Here is a 19,373-nt window from a genome sequence, read left to right on the forward strand (position 1 = left end):
AGGATTGAGTGTAAAAGGCTTTTGTAGAGAGAAATAATTTGGGCAAAGCCAAGTTAAATCAAATACTTCTCACAGCCTTTGGTGTCTCTAATAGGGCACTTTCTGTGTCTCACCACTTTTAAAAACATGGCAAAGACTGTAAGACAAGTGGTCTCTGGGACAGACTTCAGGAAGAACAGCTTTAAAAAAAATCAGTGATAGTGTGATACCAAGATATGTTTTGAATTTCCCGAGTATTCTCTTATTCGACTTATTTATGGAATGCATTTAAACTGGCATGATGCATTTATATTATTTAAAAATTGGTTGTCCAACTTGTTTTTACCATCCTAATATCTTTCCCATTCATTGTTTATTCTTATCCATTCATTATGTTTTTGCTGGAAAAAGGTGGAAACTGTTGACTTATTGGAACTTAAAAAAAACATCAAAAGATCACTTGAGGTGAGGAGCTCAAGTCTAAATTGTGATGGGACCTGAAATTGCAGCTAATGGCCAAAATTAGGTTTGCAGAGTTACTTGGGGACAGTTCCCTGCATATAGTCTGGTTCCTTGTTATTAACTTTGACAGTTAGCTTTATCAGAAATTTTTAAAAATCATAAATGTGGGTTATTGGAACAGAAATATTCAGAAAGTACTACCAATACTAGGAACTGAGGTATTTCTTTCTAGCCAATTAAATCATCTGCCTATATTCTTGACCACTGTGATTCATCATATCCTTCCTTTTTTCCCTGTGGGAGTGAAGACCTAAAACTTTAAAAATGTTTCATTTCTCCAGTAAGATAAAGTGAAGAGGCAACCAAACAGTATCCATGAATTGGTTTCCTCACCCATTTATAATGTAAGTCAGGGTACAGAATATAGAATGGTGTGGTCGTCAGGGCCAGGAGGAAGGGAAGGACTGGGGTATTAAGAATTGATAGATACAGACTAAAAATTAAAAAAAAATTACCATTTGTGACAGCAGGATGGACCTGGAAAACATGCTAAATGAAATAAGCCAGTCAGAGAAAGACAAATACCATATGATCTCACCAATATGTGGACTCTAATGAACTAACTGAACTAACGAAGAACATGGGGACAGACTCACAGCTGGAGAGCAGGATGACACCTATGGGTGGGGAGAGTGTGGGGGTGGAGGGATTGAGAAAAAGGTAAAAGAGACTCATGGACATGAAGAACATGTGGTGATGGTAGAGAGGAAGAGGGTGTAAGGGATCTAAACAGCCATGGGAAAATACAATTAGAAAGTAAAAAATAAATAGGAAAAAAGAGAAAGATATTATTTCACTGTAAAAAAAATAGAGTTCTGGAAATGGATGGTGGTGATTGTCACAAAACAATGGGAATGTGCTTATATTATTGTACCTTTAAAAATGGTTAAATGGTAAATCTTGTATGTTACCATAATAAAAGTTGTCAATTTTTATCAATGTAAGTAGAATAGCATATATGTGAATATGGTTCTATCCTAATTGCAGACCAAATACAGTTTTATTTTTGAGGGGGCCTCAAGAATTATTATATGTAGTCTGATTTTAACATAATATAAAATTGTATAGTCAGTCTGTTCTACAAATTATCGACACAAACAGAAAGAGTACACTGTAAGAAGTGTCAGGGAACACTGTCTCCCTTATAATTACGCTCCTATTATCACACCCTTCCCCAAAGTGTTTCCATCATAACTCCATGGACATCAGCTATGCTCAAAGAACACTTGTGTAATGAATCAATAAAGGGATCAATAAGATAAACACATGAGATCTACATCTCCTTGAACTGAATTGATGGATAACTGCACCAGGCACTGTGGTCAAACAGAAATCTGTGTGTATTACGATGGAGGACAAACACCAGTGTTTGTGGGTATACATATTATTGTATTTAAATTGTCCACCAGGAAGCCAATGCCATTTCCTAAGTTATTGTGAAATGGAATCAATTATCTAAGGTCTCCTTTTTGTCTGCTTTCTCTGCACCAAATCCGTTTCAGAGACCCACTTTCTCTGTGAGGGGAGGACTTGGAGCTCTGGCTCCAAAACACTCAGTCCTGGAGCATATTTTATGAAGGATTTAGGGTGACTCAAAAAGAAAAAAACTTATAATAATCTTTCCCAGAGCTCTCTGAGGCCCATGCCGCTGTATAACGTTTAAAAAGGGATCGCCATTTACAGACAGTGTGGTGAGCCTGGAGACGTAGCTCCAGACCACCCGAGTAAACGGAGGTGTTTGGGGAGGCGGTGATGCAGCAGGGAGCGATGTGAACTCATGTGTCCTCTGCACAGCCAAGGGAAGACACCCCCAACTTCCGACAGGAACCTGCAGAGGACCTGCAAATTAATATCATAACTCACAGTGGCTCTTTGTTTTCCATTGCTTTAGCTTTTCCCCACCTCTTCATTTTCACACTGTTGCTCACGGTACCTAACAAGTGGGTGTCACAGATGGGGGTCAAATGCAAGTGCCTCACTCAGCTACTCACTTGGTTATCATTTCTGTTGAAAAGAGAATTATCACTGGCCCAAGGACAGGAGACAGAAACTTCAGACTAAACACATGCTTTCACGCCACAGCTTCAGAAGCATGCCCTTCTGAGGTTAGTTACCCCATGAAATGGCACTTAGGTTCCCTCTGTATTGGTTTTTTTTTAAAGATGTTAAAACATCTGGGACCAAAATGATCAGGTTGTTTTCTGGAGTTGGAAGTTGCTGTTTCAGTTCTTGCTTTGGGTAGTTTCTGGGTAAAGGGAATTGTATGATCACTGAACTCATTTTCAGGTCACTTAAGCATGCCAAATGATGCTGGCTGACTCAGGAGGGAGAGGCTTCAAGGTTCAGGAGGAAACAAGTGACATTCTCTTCTGTGGCAGAGAAGGCATCGCATGCAGTATTGTGCTGTGACTAACTAACGGGGTCCCAGCTTTCAGAAATGCAACACAGTGACACCCACAGAGATGCATCTGGTGTTCAAGGGTAAAGATTTCAACAATAAGAGGAGTGCAGGACAGGAATCCAATATTCTGCATTTAAAAAATGAAACCCAACAATCTACACCCAGTGATATTTTAGTTTTTTTCAACCCGGGTTTAATATTTCATTCTTTTTTTTAAGATTTTATTTATTTATTTTTAGAGAGAGAGAGAGAGAGAGAGAAACATCAATGTGCAGTTGCTGGGGGTCATGGCCTGCAACCCAGGCATGTACCCTGGCTGGGAATCGAACCTGTGGCATTTTGGTTCGAAGCCTGCACTCAATCCACTGAGCTACGCCAGCCAGGGCTTAATATTTCATTCTTTACAATCACCCTACAGCGCTTGGCTGATAAATGTCTGAACCAGTCAGGTGAGTTCGGTGTATTTTAGCTAATATACTGTGCCATGTTCTCTAATTCTATAAAAATAAAATGATCGAGAATCTATATCCGGAAGTGCAGTTACAGATATTTGAAGCCATGAGAGATTTCAGAGATGTTCTCTCCACCTCTCACCTCATCAATGAGGATGTAATGTCAACTTCGAAGAGTTGAAATAGGTTACGTGTGACTAGAGAAAAAGTGAATTTTCTCTCACGTGTTTTTCTGCTAAACTTTGAGCTCCTTGGAGACAAAGACTGTTCATGTCTTTAGCATTATGCATATATAGTTATAGACACAGTAGATATATAGTATCTAGCATTATATATATAACTGAGTGCACACATGAGGTATGTACAGTTTATATATGTATACATATATAATATATACATATATGCAATGTACATACACATATATAATATATAGTAGATATTTCATAATCATATAGTAAATGTTGAATGAATAAATGAAACTGAGGCACAGTGACTTTACAAAATCTCAAAGAGGTATTAAAAGAGCCCGAGAATCTTGAATCTCAAATACACTGAATTATCCTACTTTCAGAGTTTTTGTGTTGCAACAGAAAAATGCTCAAGTGCCAGTTTAATAAGCTATTTGCATTCTGCTAGCCTGTGCTTTACATGCTAGTCAACTAAATAAGTTATAATATTTCTTTAAATTATAATTAAATTTAAATCCTTGTAAAGTGTTTTCCTAATAAAACAGTCACATTTTAAAGTCTATGCTGTGAAGCATTATTTTCTTTTCTAATAAAATATTGTTTCTTATAAACACAGTTTTAGTACAAAAAACTAACCATTGCATCATGACTTCTTATTGCCTAAAACTAATATCTATGGCTGAAGCACTCATTCCTTCAGAACAAAATTTGAATTCACATTTACCCTGCAGAAAAGGAATCTAATTTTTTTTCTGTGATTACAGTTTTATAAGGTAATCTACCTGGTTTTCTTGAACAAGAGTAACAAAATTTCCCTTTGTCCTTTTAACTAAATGTATAAGGTACTCTCTGTTTGCATACCCTTGATCATGATTTCTTGGTCCAACTGTTAGGGTTAAGGTGGCCATAACCCTAACAAGTACCTATAAATGAGACTTTCCAGTTTTTTTTTTTAAGATTTTATTTATTTATGTTTAGAGAGGGAAGGAAAGGAGAAAGAGAGAGAGAGAGAGAGAAACATCAATGTGCGGTTGCTGGGGTCCGTGGCCTGCAACCCAGATATGTGCCCTGACTGGGAATCCAACCTGCGACACTTTGGTTCGCAGCCCACACTCAAGCCACTGAGCTACGCCAGCCAGGGAGACTTCCCAGTTTTACATACAGAAATCTTGGCCATTTGTGTGCAAAAATATTGGCACAACCAAATTCCTTCCTTGCTTATCAATGTAATGATCAATTATGTTTTATATTTGCAAATATCATACAGAATAACATATTAAAACGTGACCCAGTTCCTTCTATACTAAATAAAAATCCCAAGAAAAAAATAACATAAAAGTCATAATTCTGTTGGTGTAAAAGCATGCAATAATTATTGGACTACAATGTTTCTTTTGAAATAAATTGTGTTCTTTGAAATGGTATTAGTCAGAGGTAAACATTAATATATCTGAGAACTTTCCTTTCAAACAAAAAAAACTATCAAAATAGAATATGATTTTTGTTCCCCCATCAACATAATGGGAATGATAAAACAGTGTTTCGGTGTTTTGATATCCAGTTTCTTTCCTTTTGGTAACAATCCAAGAAAAATAATTTATAATTCCTTAAAAGCTACAAAATAAGATAACAGAGCAGGGAGAGAGAGGAAGAGGCATGCCAGCACCGGGGCCAACTGTACTCATTCTGAAAAGCCCGTGAACAAGTCAAATTCTCTAGCAGAGTCATGTTCAGAGATAATTACAAGAGGACAGGCGCAGGAGTGCTTGCATTTGGTTGCTGCAGGCATTGCCTATAATAGAAGGGTATGCATTATAGAAGTATTATAGAAGAATATACAGATATCATTTGAAAAAGTCAATTTTGCAATCCAGGCATTCCCTCTTCAGGAAAGTAATAAATCCATATTCAAGTACAGCCAGCATCCAGACTCACTCAGTAATGCCTTATTCGCATTTCAGAAGGAGACACACACCTTTAGTTGGAGTAGGCTTTTAAGAGATACAGCCACGCTCTCTCCAGAGCTTACAGACCAGCTAGACCAATTCCCTGCTTAGGCTCAGGGACAGCGACGTGATTCCATGCGCGCACACGGCAGGTCATGACAGAGTCACGCCCGACCTGTCCTCATCTGCTCTCCCTGCTACGGGGTGTGGGCTGACTTCCAACCCTGAGGCACGCCGGAACTAGGATGTTTCCAGAAAACCAGTTTCTGGCATTAGATTCCTTTCTTCAGGTACAACTAGCCTAATTTAAGCCCTTGTGAAAATTATAGAAACTTTCCAGACCAGGAAACATTAAGCATTGAGTAATATTACTTCATAAATACAACCTCCTTGGACCTCAAGCGTGGCCTTCAATGTCTATATTCATAAGGGAAGAATAGGGATGCTGATGAAGCATTCAATTCTAATTAATCTGTCAGCAAGCAAAGTCTTTCTCTATCCCGCTCTTTCAATTGTTTTATTCATTCCTATAGTCAATTGTTCCATCTAGCATGTTAGGTCCCATAGTAGGAGGTACCAGTGAATAGACATTTCATTTTCCTGGTGGAATAGCCTTTAATCATTATAACATTTATAAAATCAAGTGTACAATTAAACATGTACTTCCTGTGATTAATTCACTGGTGGTAGACGAAGATGAGGAATCAATACCACTCACCGTGCAGTTCTGGGACATTTCTTCACGGTGGGAGACACCGGTCACTCCGCACAGGGCGGGTGGGTGAGCCAGAGTTATATGCGGACAGGTAGCAAAACAGTGAACATGCCAACAACTTACCCTGGAATTGACCACTTCCAGCGAGACGTTCTGAGGCGGGGCACTCGGCACTAAAAGAAATAAAACAAGGGGAGGTAGTTACTCCGGCATCATGAGAGAGAAACTACGATTCTCTGGAATGTGTCTTTCTCACAGTTCGTGACGATAAATAGCTAGGTTGATCCAGGTGGCACTGTAAAATTTTCTGGAAGGATGAAAAATAACTGCATTTGTTTATTTTTACTCACTGGGTGGGCCAGTTATCCATTTAGGGAGCCTCCAAAACTATTAGGCAAGAGAGCACCTGCCGTGATACCAGATACTGACATTTAATTATAGCTTTCTGGTGATAATCTTCCCAGCAAAACCAATCAAGGAGCACAGGAGGTTTACTCGAGTGGTTTTAAAGGCTTAGGATATTGTGCTTTTCAGGGTCTGCATGGTTTCAGGATGAAACATGTCATTCTAATGGTCACTTGTGTTGCTTAATCCCTTTAATGCAATCTTTATTATTTCTTAAAAGGTGAAAAGAAGAAACACAGCCAATTTTTTTTTGGCTGTATGTAATTAAACCCATGTGTCACAGATGCAGGTTACCAAATGGCATTCAGGGAGTCAACTCTATTGACAAAGAAACAGTTTGTTTTTCTTTGCGGATTTTCTAGGAACTTTGTTTCTCTGGCCTGCATTTTGATTGTCCCACTCCTCAAGAAAGAAGAAAGAACATGCACAGTTTGCTTTATCATATTTATGATGAATATTTACTATATCAAACAGTTAATATTTTATCATGTGAGCAACCGAAAGACACCATTCACTGAACAGCTGTTAGGCATTATCCAGATGTCCTGGATAAATCATAAAAAAACAATGAAGGCTTTTCTGCCCCACAATAGGAATAAAAATAGCATTAAATACATGCTTAATACATAATCTATACCATGAGTAATTCTATCTTTGTTCACGATGAATCGGTGAATTTAGTGAAGCAGAAATGCTCTTAGCATTTTCAGGAATTTCATGCCATGTTCCATCTTTTTGTGCTTAAACTTGGAGAGTATCTGTATTTTTCTAGGGTACCTATATTTTAAGCAGAATTTATGTATGCCCTACTCTGATTTCACCTGCTGAAGAGTAATCACCAGAATGGCATGATACATGTATTATTAATCTTTATATCCTCTTATCTGACATTGAGTTAATATTTACAGACTCAATGATTAAATGAACAAAGGAGTACTTACTTAAATATTAGCTCCTCGGCCTCTCTGGGCAGGGTGGGAATTGTAACCACTTGTTTTGTTTTCATTTTGAATGTGTCTCGGTGCTTCATAAAGGCTACAGCTGATGCAGCTTGTGATAAATGGCCCACTGGAGCCTTGCTTTTCATGAATTGCATCCCCAAGCATTCTTTCAAAAAACATTTCATAATTTAGGACTTAGACTTTCTTATTTAATTTCTTTTAGCTCATATTGTGATTTTCTTATCCAACATAGACTATAAACCCGCACAGGGAGCAGGATTTTTGCTCCTTTTGCTACTATATCTCCACTATCAACAAGAGTCCAGCACATAGTTGTTGAATAAATAGAAAAGTTGTAAGATATGATACAATCTCGTTCATATTCATGTTTTTTGCTCCAACAAGGTTTCTCCTTACAATTTTTTTTATTAAGGTGTAACAGACATATAGTAAAATGCACAACTCTTGAATGTAGGACTCCGTAAATTGTATGTAGGTGGGTGTGTTCCCATTTAAACACCACTGACATCAGGATACAGAACATGCACAGTCCCCTGGAAAGCTCACGTGCATCCCTTCCCAGTGAGTTCCACTGTTCTGACTTTTCACTCCATCATTAGTTCAGCTGGTCTTTGAGCTTACTGAAAATGAAATCGTATTTTTTTTCAGGCTGGCTTCTTTTGATCATTATCAGTTCTTAAGATATACATGTTGTTGCATACAGCAATAGCTTTTGTTTCTGGTTTTTTTTTTTAATTACTCCCTAGTATTACAATATAATATATGGCTATTCTGTTTTATTTTTGCCACCATACTGATGAATGATATTTGGGTGGTGAGAGGGGACCCAAAAAGTCTGGAGGTTGGGCCCTTTGTAGTACAGGTTTCCCAACTAAGTGATTATCCTAGGAAACTATCTGTATTAATGTACCAGCCGGCATTGTTATGAGAGGCTGCGTTCGGCTCCAGTGAATTTTTTTTGAAGACTCTTTTACCATGTTGGCCCATTCAGTGATGGGTGATTTATGAATGCACCTGCCCACACTGTGCTGAGTGTTCAGCAGCTTTCAACCCAAAACAGCCTGATCCCAGTGCCCCATCCTCCCTCTTCACCTGATAATCTCCCTGAGTGACTTTTTTCTGTTTCCCTGGATAAAAAAGTCCTCAAGGGAAATGTTTTGCTGATGTGGAAGAAGTGAAACAAAAGACAGCAGAAACACTGAAAAGCATTAAAATCAACAAGTTCAAAAACTGTTTTGAGCAGTGGAAAAATGTCTGCATCAAATGGAGACTTTGAAGGTGACTGAAGTTTAAATATGTAAGAATAAATACATTTTCATAAATAAATTCCTTTCTTGGGGTCCCCCCTTATATGTCCAGTTGGAGATATAGGAATAAGTCTGCTTGAATATTCTCACATGTGTCTTTTGGTGGACAGTTGTGCTCATTTCCTTCATTATATCCCTAGAAGCACAAATATTGGTAAGGGTGGAAGCCCTATGGGGCTGCCACACACACTAAGTTTTAATAGGCATAAAGTTTACCGAAGTTGTGCCAACTTACACTCCTACTAAGAAGGTAGCAAAGTCCTAGGTGTTCCATACCTTTACCAACATTGGGTATTTTCAATTTTTTTACATTTGAGTCATGTGATAGGTATATAGCTGTTTTTTTTAAAAAAAATTAAGTTTATTGGAGTGACTTTAGTTAATAGGATTATACAGGTTTCAAGTGTACATTTCTATGATGCATCGTCTGTGTTACCGCATTGTGTGTCCACCACCTAAAGTCAAATCTTCCACCACCACAAATTTGACTTTGCCCTTTACAACCCAAACCCCTTCCCTCCAGTGACCACTATACTGTTGCCTGTGTCTGTGAGTTTTGTTTGTTTTTCTGTTGCTTTCGTCTGTTGGTTCATCTGTTGCTTTCAGTTTTATGTGCCACATATAAGTGAAATTAGTTTTTGTCTTTGTTTCCCTGAGGACTAGTAATGTTGAGCCTCTTCTCACATGTTCAGTGCCGTTTGGATGTCCTTTTCTTGTGGAGTTCTTAAGAGACATTTTTATTAACCTAAATCAGTTTCTCCCAAAAAACATCTGTTTATTATTTATATCTTATATTCCATTTATGTTATTATTAAAATGTTAAGATATTAATTTTCTCTAAAGTTAAAATAATCAGAAGGCCTCTTCTACATCTCAGTTCTACAAATGCTGTGCTAGTGAAACAGGACCTCCCTGCACGACCCTCACTGACCCCTGGACACCCAGTCCAGGATCCAGGAAAGGCAAGAATGGGAAGATGATCCCTGCAACCCATCTCTTCAAAGGGAGAAAGGTTAGATAGGTTGGAAATAACAATGATGTGTGTGATCATTTACATGGAGGAAGAATTTAAATCAGTCAGTCTCTAAAGAACTGAACATCAAAATAAGTACAAACTGAAAAGTAATGCTGTCCTCTACACCATATACTCTTACAAATTTCTGAGAAATATAATTCGTTGAAAGTTTGGAAACAATGTCTGAGTATTCCGTGATAACAGATCACTTCTTAAACATGAGGAATTCTTTCCAGTTTATATTTCACATGATATTGTAATATTGACATGCATATAATTTACTAATCATATTACACCCACTTCTGCACAATTAAATAGTATCAAAATATAATTTCAGTAGCTTGATTAATGATAAGTGATTGAATTTCAGAGGAAGGAGAAGTTTAATTTACCACATATTTTGTTCTAGGTACTCTGCTAGTAGATATGTAACCCTCAAATGTTATTTTAATGTAAGTTTATACATGACATTGCCAGAAAGCTAAGAATATAGAAAAGAAAGGATACACATGTGGACTTCTTTTTGTAACTACTGCAATTTGATAAATATGGAGATTATTTTATGTATTGGGAATTGAAAGCCCTAACTTCCCAAAGGTGGGCTTTTAACAATGGTGTTGATGTATTTTGTTTGTTTTTGGCAATAGAAATCTCTCTTACATTCCATTGATACCACACTGGCTACTCTTGTCTTACTTAGGGAAGAAAGTAACGAATTTTTTCTATAGTATTTTTCATTGTCAACTGCTACTCCCTCCTTCTCACTGTCAATTCCCACAGAATTTACAGATGAATCGGTAACAACACGTAGGGTTAGATGTGTGGGAGACGTAAACGAAGCCATTTATTTGGGTTTTTCTTTATTTCTCTTATTTGACAATGTTTCCTTGTCTCATGAGGCAGAAGGAAAGGATTTGGTTCATTGCTTTCCCCTCCAAAATGCTAAGCAATTTATCATTTACAACAGGTTCATTAAATCCGATCAGAAGTGTTTGGTCTGGAAATTCCTCTCTATAGGGTGGAACATGGTGAAACCCATGACGATGAGTCATTCTGTGGATTAGATCAGGTTCCCACATTTGTAAATGAATCTCCATACACAAAGTCACTTGCATTCCTCCTCTTAGCAAGTGTGCGCTGTCCTGTACTCATAATTTATAAACTGTAATAATTCATATGTGTTTAGAAGCTTTATTTATGAATGAACTAATAGGAGACATTTATTATAGAGTAAGAGAAACCACTTCAATATATTCCCATATTGAATCTTGCCTCTTTACTTACTAGTTTATCAACCTGGATCTGTTGGTTACTAGTTTTTGTGATCTCTGTCTTAGCTCTGTCATCTATAAAGTTGGATAAAATGTAGTATACTGAGAATAAAAGGTTAAAAATAAAAGTGCATAGGGCTGGGCTTTCCACTAATAAGTACTCAATAAATATCGGCGATAACAGTGAGAAGCATATTCCTATAAGTTAAGTTTGCCTATGAAATTTGGCCTCACTGTTTTTGGACATACGGAAAGCTGGCAAAGGCACTAATAAGTGCTAATTAATTTGTCAAATCTGTGAATGACCTAACCATGTCAACTCACAACAGACAGTGTTTTGGAACAAACTGGCAAAACTAGTTCCATTCCACAGTAGATGCGAGGCTGCCTAGCCTGGTGTTCTACAGTCCCCAGTGGTTTGAGCAAGTGGGCCACTGTAAACCAAGGGCACACTATGTAGAGGAATTTGAACAACAACAACAAAAACTCCCCCAAAGTTTCTTTCCAGAAAAATAAGTAAAGGGGAGCTAAATTCAAGATGATGGCTCCTCAGGATAAAAGTGTGTATAAGCATCTTAGATAACAGGGTATATTGGGCTCATTAATTTGGAAAATAGTATTTGCTTTTGTTTTAAAAGATTGTATTTATTTATTTAGAAAGAGGGGAAGGGAAGGAGAAAGAGAGGGAGAGACACATCAATGTGTGGTTGCCTCTCATGTGTCTCCCTGCTGAGGACCTGGCCAGCAACCCAGGCATGTGCCCTGACTGGGCATTGAACTGGCAACCCTTTGGTTTACAAGCCCACACTCAATCCACTGAGCTATACCAGCCACGGCTGCTTTTTATTTTTATTTGATTTTTCTATGTCCCTAATATAAATTTTTATGGTAAGAATTCCTCTGACCTGATAAAAGATATGATTATCTTTATAAAACACATGCATGTAGACCTAAACATATATTAAATGAGCCACACAAATGGGAAGTCCTGAAGATATGCTTATACACACAGACACTTGTCCCCATTTGGCTGAGCTGTATGGTTCATTCAGTAACTATTTAGTGAGTTAAGGGGAATATAGATGTGACTATAACCATACTATATGAGGAGCATATAGTATAATGAGAAAAAGGGACACACACATTAGCATAGATTACATTTATTAAATACTTATATATGTGTCATGTTCCTCTTTTAGGTGCTTACATGGACTAGCCCATTCAACTTTCACATCTCCTTGTTAGGACATCCAGAAAGTCAAGGAGCAAGGGCTTGACTGGGACTGTGAAGTGGGGGAAAGTAAAATGTGATGAAACACGTACCTGTATCATATGTTACCTGAGCATAGACAGCTGCAGTAGAGAGGAGAAGGCATCAGACTGAAGCGGAGAAGGGAGTGGATGATAGAGGAACCAAAGACAGAGTGCAGAGTTTTGTTGGAAATTAAAAGAGATGAGTTGATTGTAAAGATGAATGCAGACCTGATGAGGCAGCCCATTTCAAGAGGGCTATGAAGTTCTTGTTTTTCCCTATCAAATGCCTCTGATAGAGAAAAATCAGGGGCCCTCGCACAACGGTGCTTGATGGGTAAGGATAGTGGAAGTCCTTTAATACAGTGACAGGCATGTTCTAACTCTTAAATGCTGATACATTCCTAGATGATAATTCTTGGACTAATGAGCAATAATCTCTCTTCCTCACTTATGACATTTAAAATCTAAGTGGAGAATGAGGACACAGTATTACAGTTCAGAGTGTGAATTAAATCTACATAAATTATGTAAAATATTCATTTTCATTTGTTTTCCTTTTATTTTTATAATTATAAGTTGTGAAGTAATTTATTCAGCCGATAAATATTCTGTTCTGTCTTCAATAAAAGAATCAGTTGGATGGACATAAGGATTACTTTAAAATTGACACTGAGGAGTTATCACACATAAAACATTTTTTAAAGTTGAAATTGCAAATGTGCGTTACTCACGTGTCTTCTCTGCACTGCCCTTAATAACATGGATGCCCTTCCTCATCCCATCAATATTGTGTGAAATATCTGTCCCGATTCTTTCCCGGAATAAAGAATAATAGATTGGTCAAGGAATCAAAAGCTAAAGTCATTTCTTTTTGAAATTCGAAGATTAATAATGTATAGAATTACACACACCAACACAGAAACCAGTGCTGAAAAGAAATAGTTTGTCGCCTTTTTAATATTCATGGAGGTCACATCTTTGCATTTTTACACCTGCCTGAGTTTTCACTGGCCCCACATCATGTACTCTGCTGTACTTTATTTTGACTTTTCATTACATTTCCCAACATCTCATTCTCATCCATTTCGTAGATTTCTAATTTCCTCTGCTACTGCTTTGTCAAATCCATTCTCTTCATTAAGACTTCTTCCTTTCTTTAACATTTAAGAGAGTATGTGTGATCTTTCATTTGTTAGGCATGGGATAATTAAATGTATACATTTTTCCATTCAGTTGTGATACTTTCAATGCTGAACTATTTGGCCTAAATTCTTAATACATACTTTCAAACTAAGATGTACATGTAGGAGAACTGTCCATTATTATGTCCATTTAAATGTTTAACCATCTTCCTTTTTTAAGAATGGGACATAAAAGAAACACACCAACGTATTCAGTCCAAACACATGTACAAATATGTTTGTATTGATGGAAACAAAGAAAAACACAAACAATGATTTTGAGCTCTTAGGTAGTCATCACACTTTGAAGATTACCTATGAAAACATTTTGACTTAAAATATAAATATGACTGTAAAAATTTGAGTGAATTAGGCAAATCCTTACTTTATGTAAATATACTTCACACAGTTTTAGTGAGGAAGCTTTGTAAACAAAATCTATGACATACACAAAAGATTATTCAGTTATCACGATACGTACGAGAGTCAAGTGTTAATGCCTGTGACTTACCGTCAGAAAGGGTGACCACGGTCACATCGTCAGTAGAAACTCCTGGCCCGTAGCGATTATAAGCTAGGAATCGAAGAGTATACTCCGTGAATTTTTTCAGGCCTTCCAGCTTATAAGATAGTCCATCAACCTCTATATTCTGGAGACATAAAACGCCAAGACTGTGATTCAGGAGGCACATTAGAGCAGAAGCGGCAGCCATTCTGTTCAGTCAGTAAATTGGATATCAGACTCTTACTCACAAAACTACGCTTCAGCCTTAAAACAAGTTGTTGTAAAACCTTCTCAGGACACACACTCCCCCAGCAAAGCTCAAGCCTCTCTGTAGACTCCTAGTTAAAACAACGCCATGCTATTTTCACAGTCATCAAGTTCCAATTTGTTTACCACCAGCCAATACACTGAGTAGTTTGTGTGTAAACCCCTGGGAGCAGAGAGCAGCTCCTGCTCCTGAAACGGAGCAGTTTACAGGTTTCTGTAACAACAGATTTCTTTCCTCCCTAGCTGAAATAGACCCACATTTCTTAAAACTGACAGAGAGTTTGCCACCATTTTTATCTGTCAAAATGCTGTGAGGTAGGTTTGGAACTGTTTCCAGCACGTCACAGCGGCAGAAATGAGGTGCTGGAGGGGAAGGTCACAGAGAAATCAGAGCCAGATCGCTCGAGAAGGCCCATGATTTAGCTCTCCACAACGATGCTCGCCCTCACATCTACCTTGGGGAACACCATGTTGGGACTTATTTGGATTGGTGATATGCATTACTGGAGAGCTAAAATATGCAGAAAGTGGGTAGAAAGAGGGAAATAAGAGCTAAGCAGCAAGCAAAACATGGAATGAACGATTACATAGGAGGAACTCTTAGACATTCTTATTTTACAATGTGACTTGGGACTTAGAACTGTTTCTGAATAGAAGTGATGCAAAACATTTTTAAAAATAAAAAAAACCCCACTCTACCACGCAGTTTACATGGCAGCACAGAGGCTGCACTGCGCTCAGCAAACTTCACCACAAACCTAAGGACTCGGCTGTCCCAAGGTCACGTCTCTTTCTTTCCCATTTAAGTGCACACCTGCCTCTTCCTCTTTTTGCACGTGAACTTGAGACTCTGGAAGTAAACATCTCAATAGTCATACGTATGTCACCAAAGAGAACTGCTGAGCTTCCCGTGTCTCCACAAAGGCTCATTCACTCTTACTTTACCTGAAAATAGAACTGGCCTATTTTCAGGCGTCTGTGCTACCTGCCTATTAGACATGAAATGTAAGAAGGAGGAAGAATAGGCTGAAAAAACTGAAAAGTGGTATGTGACAGTCCAATGGTGGCGAGAAGACAGAAATGCCATCAAATATATAAGAATAAAAATAGCAATTTGGGTGAGGCCATTGACTACACGATAAATCCTCCCTTAGGATAAGGGCTGAAAATGCCAATGTTTTCTGGGACCAGAGGGGTTGATACAAATGTGGTTACATTGGCTCAGGCACCTACACGCTCACATGAAACATCCCTATCCATCCTACTGATTCATTTCATTACCCAAGTGCCTTTCTTACCACCAGAATGAAATTAAATTGCTTAACATTTCCAGTAACAGGCACTTTAAAACTGATCGGCCATCCAATAAAGTGCTGGACACTGGACTAGACATCAGGAGCTCGCACGTCTCCTGTTTCTCTAGCCCTAGAGCCATCCAACAGGTGGCAGCGGGGGGCCCGTTCCCTTTCCTACCTGTTCCTTCCCCGTGGACACCTCAGTGCAGAACAATCTGTAACCTTGAACTGGACCATTTGCATAGGCAGGGGGTTCCCAGGTAATAAGAATTGAGGTAGGTGAGGTAGATACAGCTTGCAGGTTTTCTACTGGACCTGGGACTTGCACTGTGTACAAGAGAAATCGATTAGTATAAGGTGGTTCTCTTTCTCAAGACAATCAGAATTACATCTCTCACAGTCCGAGGAAATTATAGCTGCATGTAGTATTTCAAAAACCATATGAAATAAGAATATAAAACTATAAAATATAAACATCAAGTAATGCAATTTTAGAGTTATTTCTCATTTTAAAATTCAGGAGAGGACTTATATTCATCTGAATTTCTTATTTCATTTTACAGTTGACAAAACTGGTCAAGGAGCAGAAAAAGATGGGATTCTTAATCTAAATTCTGAGTGTGGAGAATTTTCCACTATGTCAGTATGCCTTTGCCTGTGTATTGCTAATAACCGCAGAGGGAAAAGGGAAAATATGATGAGAATACTTGTACATTAGGATTCTACTTATAATTCAAATAGGCAGCACAGCTATGCACAATTTACCACGTTTATTGTCTTCAAGTTAGCATTTTAAAGTCTTGCCCAATCCTGGGTCCTTTCAATTAATTTCAGGTTTTAATTTTCAATTTTACTTTCTAGTATTCCATTTTTCTCTCATAACTATTACTTAACATAATCAAGGATAAGTAACATCCTCATTAAAGTAATTGGATAGCACAAGTCCACAATCACTTAACCAAGACACTTGTGTCCAGCTGCATATTGAGATCCAGGAAGGCTCAGATTTTAGAAAGGTACGTGGTACACAGGCAGTGTTTTAGGTAACACCCTAGTAGGGTCTGTGGTAGCACCCTGCTGTCAAATCATATATTTGCAGCAAAACCTATGATATTCACACCAAACAAAATGATTAAGACTATATATCGGCTGGCAGATCAGGTCCGGGTACAAAAAGAGATAAGAGTCCTTCAGATTCCAGATTTGCAAATTTTGAATGTATGCATAATTTTTCATTTTTGCAAATATAACTAAATATAAATATATCCTTTGTAAATGGGATACCCATGTTATTTTTTGTAATCTAAAATAAATTAGTAGTCTCAGCATTGTGAGTCTACGGCATTAACTTAAACATTTTGTGAATTCAGTGTTGGATACTACCCAGCTTTGGACAGCTATACATTAACAGCCTGCATTACAATTCTGTGAGTTTGAACTTTCATAGCAAAATAGCACATAAAAACCTAGCTGGCATATCTGAAGATACATTTCTTATATTAGCATTGAGCCTATGTCTCTGAATCATTTTTCAGAATGTGTTCCATGATACCCAGCAAACTTAAGGCATTACTGCTCACACATTCATTTGGGAAAAATAAATATAGTCATGTCAGAAACACATATTTTATGTCATTTTCACAAATTTTCCCACCAGTTGCCAAATCTTGAGAACGCTTGTTGACAACTGCATTCTTTTCACCTTACAAATGGCTGTTAACGGTTTCTTAAAAACTTATTTGGAAATCATTTAAAATCTACAGACCAATTTAATAACGTGAATAATACAAAGAACACCCATGTTCCCTTTATCCTGATTTACTCACTGTTAAAACTTTGCTCTATATATTTTATCATAATCTATCTCTCTATACATGTAGTCTCTCTCTCTCTCTCTCTCTCTCTCTCTCTCTATATATATATATATATATATGTATGTATATATATATATGCAGGTTGCATTATCACTCACTATATATAAACTTATAGTAAATCTATAATCTATACATAGTGATAAATGCACTATATAAATCTATTTCGAGAGAGAGTGAATTCTCTCTCTTGATAGAGAGAATATATATCTCTCTATATTCAGATTAAGTTATACACACCATAGCCCTTTACTCCTGTACAATTTAGTGCATATTTCCTAAGAACTCGTATGTACATAAATTAGTTATTATCTTCAGTGCATTTCATATTAAAACAATATTTTTATCAAATTTTCATGTGCATTGCAATTGTGTCAATGGACCCAAACATGTCATGTATGTAGCATTTCCCTTGCTTATCAAGATCCAGTCTAGGGTCAGGTTTACATTTTGTCACCTTGTCTCTAGTCTGCTTTAAGCTGAAGCAGTTCCAAAGCCATTATTTCTTCCAAGCCATTCATAATCTTGAAGAATATAGTCTTGTTTTTATTAATAGCATGTTCCTCATTTGGGGTTTGTTTTTGCCTCTCCATGTTGAATTTAGGTTATACATTCCGGTCATCAATGAAATGTCAGTGACGTCTGCCCTTCTCGGGGCATCACCTCCAGAGTGGGGCACCAGACCTCTCTCAGTCACTCATAGGTTAATGTTGAGTACCTGGCTAAGCTGCTGTCAGATTCCTCCACTGTAGAATTCACTGTTCCCCCTGCATCCCCACCCGACCTCTGGCCCCCTGCTCCACCACTCACAGCTAATAATCAATCCGTGGGAAGATACTACGTTAGGACCATGTAAATATCATGCTCTTTACCAGCTTTCCTTAGAGTCAGCGTCTGTTAATGGTTTTTGATGGAATACCAATTTTTACCAGGGTGATTACAAAAGGTGATTATTTTTCATTCAAGTACTTCTGCATTAGCCACTTGGCACTCTGCATTCTATTATAAGCAAGAGCCCATGCCTTTTTCTATTAATGTATGTATTGTTGGTATGGGGAGATGGTTTCCTACTTTCTTACGGTCTTCAATTTATTATTGTCCTTAGTTATTTGGATGTTCAAATTGTCTCAGCTTTGGCCAGAGGGCAAATACCCCATCATTTACTGGAGTAACACCTTTCTTTTTGGTATAGTATATTCCAGGCTCATCTTGATCTTGCCCAAGAGCTGGAATCAAACATTTCTCCAAAGATTTCTGGTTCCCTTCTGAGGGAATGGTATTCAAGATAAAGATCTGGGCCCTGGCTGGCGTAGCTCAGTGGATTGAGCACGGGCTGGGAACCAAAGTGTCCCAGGTTCAATTCCCAGCCAGGGTACATTCCTGGGTTGCAGGCCATAACCCCCAGCAACCGCACATTGATGTTTCTCTCCCTCTCTCTCTCTCTCTCTCCCCCTTTCCCTCCCTCCCTAAAAATAAATAAATAAAGACTTTAAAAAAAAGATAAAGATCTGGGTGTTAGATGTGTTCATTGCTACTTGGGTGTCTTTGCTTCTCCATTTCTGTGAACAACGAACACATGACTGTGTATATACATACATACACAAATGCAAACATGCATACCTATACTCAAATATACAGATACATATACACATTTCTCATGACCATATAGAGATGCCCCCTAGTCCCAACCACCTCTACAGGGTTCCTATTGCATTCCCCATTCTTCTTTTGTATGTTCTTTGTACCATGGGAAACTTCTGTCTCCCAAACAGTTGCACTTAGAAAGACACTTTATGGGAGCACCCCCACCTTGGTATTCTTCTAGGAAGGGATAATT

The 19,373-nt window shown here is 37.9% G+C and overlaps 1 protein-coding gene across 1 annotated transcript in view; it reads right to left on the reverse strand.

Moving 5' to 3' along the window:
• Positions 1–19,373, reverse strand: part of DCC (DCC netrin 1 receptor) — a 1,018,954-nt gene that overhangs the window by 247,638 nt on the left and 751,943 nt on the right. The window contains exons 10-12 of the mRNA XM_036010199.1: positions 15,844–15,992; positions 14,110–14,248; positions 6,327–6,376 (exon numbers count right to left, since the gene is read on the reverse strand). Of these exons, the coding sequence (XP_035866092.1) occupies positions 6,327–6,376; positions 14,110–14,248; positions 15,844–15,992 (338 nt within the window). The remainder of the gene's footprint in view (positions 1–6,326; positions 6,377–14,109; positions 14,249–15,843; positions 15,993–19,373) is intronic.

Source organism: Phyllostomus discolor, chromosome 9 (assembly GCF_004126475.2).
Source record: "Phyllostomus discolor isolate MPI-MPIP mPhyDis1 chromosome 9, mPhyDis1.pri.v3, whole genome shotgun sequence".
NCBI lineage: Eukaryota > Metazoa > Chordata > Mammalia > Chiroptera > Phyllostomidae > Phyllostomus > Phyllostomus discolor.